The sequence below is a fragment of the Actinia tenebrosa genome, unplaced genomic scaffold (genome assembly GCF_029948245.1).
Source record: "Actinia tenebrosa isolate PJP-AT-01 unplaced genomic scaffold, QUT_ActTen_1.0 PGA_scaffold11__36_contigs__length_13525064, whole genome shotgun sequence".
Taxonomy (NCBI): Eukaryota; Metazoa; Cnidaria; class Anthozoa; order Actiniaria; family Actiniidae; genus Actinia; species Actinia tenebrosa.
The window spans coordinates 10,388,577-10,396,426 of record NW_028292571.1 but is presented as its reverse complement, the minus strand read 5'-3'; the positions used below and the strand labels follow the sequence as shown (position 1 = coordinate 10,396,426).

Sequence of the window (7,850 nt, the reverse complement as noted above, 5' to 3'; positions counted from 1 at the left end):
CACTAGGATAAATATTGAAAAAAAAGCTTGCTTTACCTTGCTCATTTTTTATCTTTATTGTTTTTATTTTTTTAATTAATTTTAACGATTGAATTAACCCTGACTTTCGAAATTGAAGACCCGAAATCGCATTGTCTTTTATTAAGATAAATATTGAAAAATGCTTGCTTAAAATTAGTCTAGAGAACATTTGAGACCTGGAAACAGTTTAGAAGACGTACAAGAAGAAATAAAACATGAAGTGGATGTCTGTGCTTGTTTTCCTGATGGTCATCCTTTGTCTACAATCTGTCCTTGGTGTGAAGAACCACGATAACAAGGGTAAGAGTCACGGTCGTATCAGTGAAGGACAGATAGCGCTATTTGATGGATAAATCCTTTACACCTTTCAAAAAGACTTTTTCATCGCCGAAGGCGATAGGCATTGGAGAAAGGAAAAAACCAATAGGATAGCAAAGTCATTCCAAGACCCAAGCATAGCCGTAATGACTTGTGTTTGTGCTTCTTATTCTTGTCAAGAACATGGACCTTAGCGTTGAGCCTGATCAATGCTCTTTGTATTCGATGAAATTATTTCCAGGTCGGAATGAGCTATCGCCTATCGCCTTTGCGATGATCATAACGGCTTTTCTTTCTGAAATAAGTAATACGTGTATACGTCGGATAGCGCTATCCACCCTTCGTCCACCCGTGCCCACATGACGTGTAAAAGACATATATTGGAGTTAAAAACAATCCTTGTGAAGATAACATAGAGCAGAATTGTAGCATTGAAAATTTAAAAGACAAGCAATTTGGGATTTCCTTAAGCACTTACCAGAATGAGTATAGAGAGAAAGAAAGGGTTGTGTAGTAGTAGTGCACATGTCTCTTGAGCTTGGTGTCGCAAGTTTGATTCCTTTTACTAGCATTACACAGGGTTCGTTCTACTCCTTAAACTCCTTAAAAACTCCTTGAATTTAATTACTTTAATTCACGTTTTCAAGTGCACTTGAAAAGCTCTTGAATTTTACGATTTTAATTAGCGAAACTCCTTAAAAATTCCTAGAATTTTTGCTTTGATTATTACTTGCATGGTTCTGAAATAGATCTAGTCAGAAAGATTGAAAATCTAAAAGTCGACCATGTGCAACCACCGTGTAAAACCTTGGCATAGTTAGCTGAACATACTCCTTGAAAATTCATTTTTGGGTCCTTGTATATACTCCTTGAATATAGTCCTTGAATTTTAAGTGGTTACCTCAGCACGAATCCTGATACATGTAAATCAAAATACATTGGTACGTTCTTTCATTCGAAGGTTATGCTCGAAGGTTTTCCTCTCTCCATAAATTGCCCTATGACGATAAATCCTAATTCGATCTGTCGATCTGTGAATTAGCCATGCTCTAATCATGGAGCACAGAGGTTGTTTCATAACTGCCCGTTGATAATAAACAAATATTTTCCTTATCGTACAGCAGAAAAAAGCAGCAGGGAAAAAGTTTACAAGATGAAGGGTGCTGACCGAGGAGATGGAGGTCACCGACCAACCCAGCCAATGAAAAGAGGCCTTTGGCTTTGGACGAATATTCCTACTACTTCCCCTCACAACGCATTTGACAAATATGGCTAATATATATAGATTTTCGTAAGTGACCATGTCAATGCATAATTTTTGCCAAGAAATACATGCAACAATAGCAAAAAAGAAAATGATCTTTGTAGTTAACGTAATACTCTGGAGAATATCTAGGCCTGTTAGTATATGTAAGGTTTACAAGGATCAATAATTAAACGACTTGCAATGATATGTATGCTCTGAGAGATTTAATTGTGCTGCAGATTGACGAACCTGGGGACTCCAAACTTAACAGACCACAGCTTAGATCAACACCATTATACGGCTCTTTAATGTCGTTCGTTGTCCAGAAAATCTAAGGCCACGGAAAGGGATGATTATTGCGAGTTGTTTAATAGATACGAAATTTTCCTATATAAAGAACGCTTTCATTGGTTGAAAGATGACCGCGTGACACATGCTAAATTTGAAACAACCATTGTGATAATCTAAGCCAAGGCACGGCTAACTCACAGATGCAACCCTGAAACAACCTCAGCTGGGCTGATCTAAGTCAGGAAACGCCTAACCCACAGCTTGAACCCTGAAACAACCTCTAGGCTGATCTAAGTCAAGGCACGACTAACTCACATATAAAACCCAAAACAACATGTGGGTGGATCAAAGTGAGGGCTGGTAACACAGTGCGAAATCCTCAATTTCAGTCAACGGAAAGCTGATGGAATCGTAAGGATAAGTTAACGTTTCCGTTGCTTATTCATTTGTATAAGTTGACGTAAACGTGTCGTAATGTCATGTTTCCGTTTTACCGTAAACTACGGAAACGCACTAAAAACCGCACTCTGTTTCCGTTGAGTTTAAGTCATCTGAAACTCAAGTATACGAGTAACGTATACTCGTGTTTTGGTAGCTTATACTCATGAATAAGAGACTTATACTCATAATAAGAAAGGCTTATATACGCATCAATAAGAGCCGTATTGATTTTTTATCAAGCCGCTACTTTTCATGATTGTGTGGTTTATATACTTCAATTCACTATTCACTTTACTATTCACTTCATTCATATCCTCACGCAACTGCTGCAATCCGTATTTAGACATTTATCCACGAGGGGATTTAAAAAATACATATTTTATTACATTTCATTTTATATATAAATATTACAATTGTATAAATTAATAGTCAATCAATAATGCAATAACTACTTTAGATTTAGCGATAACAACAAATCAAGCTTACAAATTATAGAAATCAAAATTGAAAACGAAAGAAATAATAAACAAATACGCGATATAAGTACAAATTGCATTAAAGAAAAAATGAACAAAAAAAAAAAAGGAATCACAAAAGCAAAGTATGCGAGGAGAAAAACGGACAATTCAATGCTGATGAATGGGCTGAGTTTAGCTTCTCTTATATAGTGTATGTCTTCTTAATTATGACAACATACTCTGACATACTTAAAGTATAAACATCAAAAGCGTGGATCATAAACAGTAATGTATAGTTATATTTTATGCCAATTATTTGACTAAACCATTTAATTATTTGACTGTGGACATCTAGTAATTTGAAGATCGCGTCCGGCTGTCGAATGTTTTTTCACTTCGTAATTATTTTGTTTTCTATATTTTAATTTGTACCATTTGTACTAAATAGTGAAAAAATTTGCAAGCTTTTAGGGTTTGTACATGTACTCTAATACAATAGAAACAATACAATAGAGCGATATCACATAAGCAATGTTTACATGCAAATGAGCTGCCCTGTGAAATAGCATGCTAATGAAGTGTGCACATGCTGTTTGCACTACTGAGCTTGTGGCTTTTATGGCCGAAAGACGTGTTGAACTTTTCTAACGAAAATGATAATGAACAAAAAACGGCTTTACACTGCTATATTCAATTTTGATTAAGTCCTTGAAGCACAGCAATATTTTTTGGATGTCGTGAATAATAAAAATTGCACCATGCATAGTATAGGTGGGAAAACAGTCCGATATTCACTACTGTTTAAAAATGAGATATGCGTGAATCATACAATTTTCACAGTATTAGAAAACAGTTCAAGTCCTATCGATCTTTAGTTTGTCAAAAATAATATTTCCAATACAAGGCAATTGTTGTAACGTTTTAGCTTACAAAACTCATCTGGTTCACTTCATTATCATGCTATTTCACTGGGCAGCTCATTTGCATGTAAAACATTGCTTATGTGATATCGCTCTTATACAATCGTAAAGGAGAAGACAAATCTGCCTTCATTCATTGCCTTCTCTGGCTGCCCAAGAAGGTATTTCCTTAGGCTTTGTGCGATTCGATTTCTCAGTTGCAATGATGGTCCTGGAACTAAGCCGTTTTTGCGCCGCTGTTAGATTCTTTTTGATATGATCATCAATCGCTTTTTTGATGTTATGCAATCGCGATCTTTCCCAGGACAGCCTACGAATCTTTCGAGGCTTGGGACCTGGGCCAGCTTCCACTTCCTCATCGTCACAGCTCTCCTCGCTTGACATGCACTCAAGTGCGAATGGCCCCTCTATTATCTCTTTTGCTTTTTCCCTGTCGCCGGTAGACAGCTCAACGGAAGCAAGAGCTTTTCTTCGTCTTTCAAGTTTCTGTCAAAGGAAGTATAGAACTATGTATTAATAAATATCAGCGGTGTTTTCAGGCAAGACGAAGGGAAAACATCTGATGGTACTCATTTACCCGTTTTTTTTTCGTTGTTGTTGTCGTAGGTTATTCCTATGCTCCATAAACTTCTGGTTTTTCCGTCTTGTTTGATCGTCCCTCAGGGATTTGCAGTACCGGTGAATAGAATCTGAACATATTATGAACAGCAACTGTAAGATTTACAATTGAAACACATATATATCGATAATTGTTAAAAATTTGCTGGATCCAATGCATTATACTGTAAATTAAATTGGCATTGACCCTCAGTGCATTGCAGTTGAATAGGGTTCTATTGGAGTTTGAAATGGACAATGTTTCGGCAGATATAAACACTTTCAAAAGTTTTGATTTTTTAGATCATAATGATAAAAGTAATTTAGGTTCGCGCGGAGTTAAAAATAGGGATTTCTTATCTGAGGGCAAGGAGATGTGCTTTTTAATTCATAGCGTCTTGTTTGCACTGCATATTTTCAAGTACCTTGAACAGAATTGTACAACTCGATACAAATATAAACATTAAATTAACCTTTTAAAGCGGATTTCTTCCAAGTACCATCTCCGTACAGACCTCTCACTTCTCTTCTAAGTTTTCGCGAGGTGTCCCTGTTGCTATCAGAGAAAAATCTAGGGGGAAAAGTACACGGAAAGACAAGAGAACAGAATTCAGCACAAAACATGCAGGCAACGTAAAAAATGAAAATGCACAGATGACTTACCGGAATCGTCGATGCTGTTCTGCCATTCAAAGACGGCTAAACTGCACCGACTAGCTTTCCGCTCAATGACGGATGGCCTGTCGAATGAGACAAACTATGCAATCTATTGATGCCTACATACACATGCTCTTCAATTAAAATGTCTCAATGCTGTTCTGCCATTCAAAGACGGCTAAACTGCACCGACTAGCTTTCCGCTCAAAGACGGATGGCCTGTCGAATGAGACGAACTATGCAATCTATTGATGCCTACATACACATGCTCTTCAATTAAAATGTCTCAATGCTGTTCTGCCATTCAAAGACGGCTAAACTGCACCGACTAGCTTTCCGCTCAAAGACGGATGGCCTGTCGAATGAGACGAACTATGCAATCTATTGATGCCTACATACACATGCTCTTCAATTAAAATGTCTCAATGCTGTTCTGCCATTCAAAGACGGCTAAACTGCACCGACTAGCTTTCCGCTCAAAGACGGATGGCCTGTCGAATGAGACGAACTATGCAATCTATTGATGCCTACATACACATGCTCTTCAATTAAAATGTCTCAATGTTGTTCTGCCATTCAAAGACGGCTAAACTGCACCGACTAGCTTTCCGCTCAAAGACGGATGGCCTGTCGAATGAGACGAACTAACTTATTTCATATGATTTGTTGAAAACGGTACTATACCCTTCTTGAAAGCTCCATTCACTAAAGTCAGCATTCTTTAAGAGCTGACGGTACACTTTGTGTACTGCTTTCTAAAAAATAAAAAAAACAACAAATAATTGAATGACATAATATAGGAATAAACACCTTTTTTGTTTTGGGACAAAACTCGCTTAGTTTTACGCTGAAAAATGTACGAGATGGTATACACTCTAGCGTGATATGCAATATTTTATTTTCAAGAAAAGCGTTCGTACTGTCAAATATGTCACATCCATGATAGTGACTTTGCAAAGATGCAAAAATTATTATTATGTTTTTGGTAAGCGTCTTGGCGAAGAAATATATTTTGATTTCCTTTCATCGCATATCCGACGAGACTAAAACCTCATTTCATTCCAAATATTCGACATAAAAAATCATATTTTCGTTAAGTTAGTAACAACAATCAGTGTGATCTTAAACTTTGCAGTCTTTTTGATGTCAAAAATTTGATATCAAACTGATTTTCTCGAAGACAAAAGAAAATTAACGTGATATAGAAATTATGACATTAATCTTGTTGAAGTGATGAAAGACCGTGTAACAGTCGTCCGTAGGTAATTGACCACAGGAAACCCAAGTATAAATACTCTATTCTCTAGGTTGACATGATTATGTTTGTACGCCAGTCATAAGAACTATGGTTTTTACTGTACTGTTTGATTGTAATGATTTCTATAGCCTTTCGAGATTTTATAGGCCCGAATTGATGTCAAACATTGATTACTATTGACTTTAGTATGTTCATAATGTATGCGCAATTGAAACGGCTACTGATTAATGCACTGCATAAATTATAGATCTTAAAAAGCGCGCGAAATTTACCCAAGTAAGCACATTTTAATTGTAATCTAAAATAAACTCACTTTCCTCCTTAGCATATGTATCAATCGCAGAAATATAGACTGCATACAAGATAACCAATAAATTAGTCCTTCCACTAAGTATTGCAACAATTTAATTTACTTACAGAGCAGTCATGGTCGATGTTTTGCTTCTTGCTTGTTGTTTGCCTTCGCGATCGTTGATCTTCTATTCTCGATTCTTTGAGGGCTTTCATCTCTCCTTTTAGCAATTCCACCTCTCTCCGTAGTTCTTTAACAGTTGTTTCATCCTCAAGGCCAATCATTTTGACGAAAGATAGTTTTAGTACAGAGAAATATATTTAGAAGCACGAATAAGATATTACCGGTACGTTGGTCTGAAACAACTGCATTTCCCGCCTTTTCTCGACGTTTGACGTCATCGGTTGTTAGAGGGTGGTACACAATTCCGGATTGAAATAATGCCCAATTACCCTATGCGTTCTCAGATGATTTACTAGTGTTATCATGAAACCAGTCAAGAAATACACACGTTCAAAGGAGAAACGGTCACTGCGCCGAAAAAATTTAAGGAAAAAGCAGGCGTTGCGACGTATACAGGAGAAGACAGCTGTCGTACAAAAGAAATCTTCAGAAAACATCAGTACACATCAAAGCGCACTGGATACAGTACAAGAGAGTGAAGACAGCGTGGTATCCACAGCAAATAGTACTACACATCAAACAGATAAAAAAATCAAACCCGACAAAGGTTTTGTTCTCAATCCGAACAATAGCCGTTTATTGGGTTCTACTTACGCAGGAAAGGTTTTGTTGGCAGCTAGACCAGAAATTGGACAATCATCGGCAAAGCTGAAGAGAAACTTCCGTTTGAATGAACCTCATCCTACTCAGCCAAACCCCACAAAGCCAACATCTTCGCTGATCAGCCCATGTCCGACAGACTCATTGAACCCCACATTGTTACAAGAATGTGACGAGAATATTATTTTAGGAGAAGGAAGATTTGATATCGTTCGACTGATGAGGTACAGAACTAATTTAGTAGCAGTCAAGACAATAAAGCAACAAAAGTACTGCTATTTGATTGAGAAAGAAGCGCAGTTACTTTCCAACTTAGATGATCATCCAGGCTTCCCGTACTTCTATGGAATTTGTGAAAAGAATGGAAATATACTGCTGGTCATGGAGTTTTGTGAAGAGAATGGCAAAGTGTTAACTTTGAATGGGGCTTTGCTAACAAGATTAATAACAGATGACAGTTGTTGGCCTACAATTATTTACTCGTTAGCAATGTCAATAGCTCATATGCACTCGAAAGGGTTTATCCATTGCGATATCCATGGCAGTAACGTATTAATGTTTCGAAGAA

The 7,850-nt window shown here is 37.1% G+C and overlaps 1 protein-coding gene and 1 long non-coding RNA gene across 4 annotated transcripts; one reads left to right on the top strand and one right to left on the bottom strand.

Moving 5' to 3' along the window:
- Nucleotides 1-162: 162 nt before the first annotated feature.
- LOC116289315 (uncharacterized) lies at nt 163-1,792 on the top strand. 2 transcript variants are annotated; one of them, XR_004196323.1, is made up of 2 exons: nt 163-321; nt 1,461-1,792. It is a non-coding gene; the product is annotated as an uncharacterized LOC116289315 (long non-coding RNA). The 2 variants fall into 2 exon arrangements; XR_016119344.1 differs by having other exon boundaries at nt 169-321; nt 1,464-1,792.
- Nucleotides 1,793-2,754: 962 nt separating this feature from the next.
- Nucleotides 2,755-7,015, bottom strand: LOC148912526 (uncharacterized). Of its 2 annotated transcripts, none has more exons than XM_089027848.1 (4): nt 6,625-7,015; nt 4,766-5,704; nt 4,273-4,384; nt 2,755-4,181 (listed from the first exon to the last, which is right to left on the bottom strand). In XM_089027848.1, exons 2-4 carry the CDS (start codon nt 4,914-4,916, stop codon nt 4,106-4,108), a joined length of 339 nt encoding a protein of 112 aa, XP_088883974.1. In that variant the 5' UTR covers nt 4,917-5,704; nt 6,625-7,015; the 3' UTR covers nt 2,755-4,105. Both variants share the same exon structure in this region, with proteins under 2 accessions (XP_088883974.1, XP_088883975.1).
- Between the last annotated feature and the right edge of the window lie 835 nt (nt 7,016-7,850).

Coding starts and splice junctions, on each gene's coding strand:
- LOC148912526 (XM_089027848.1), bottom strand. CDS start 4,916: ATGTTTTGTGCTGAATTCTGTTCTCTTGTCTTTCCGTGTACTTTTCCC. Junction 4,385..4,765: donor GAAGAAATCCGCTTTAAAAG/GTTAATTTAATG, acceptor TAATATGTTCAG/ATTCTATTCACCGGTACTGC. Junction 4,182..4,272: donor CAACAACGAAAAAAAAACGG/GTAAATGAGTAC, acceptor TTCCTTTGACAG/AAACTTGAAAGACGAAGAAA.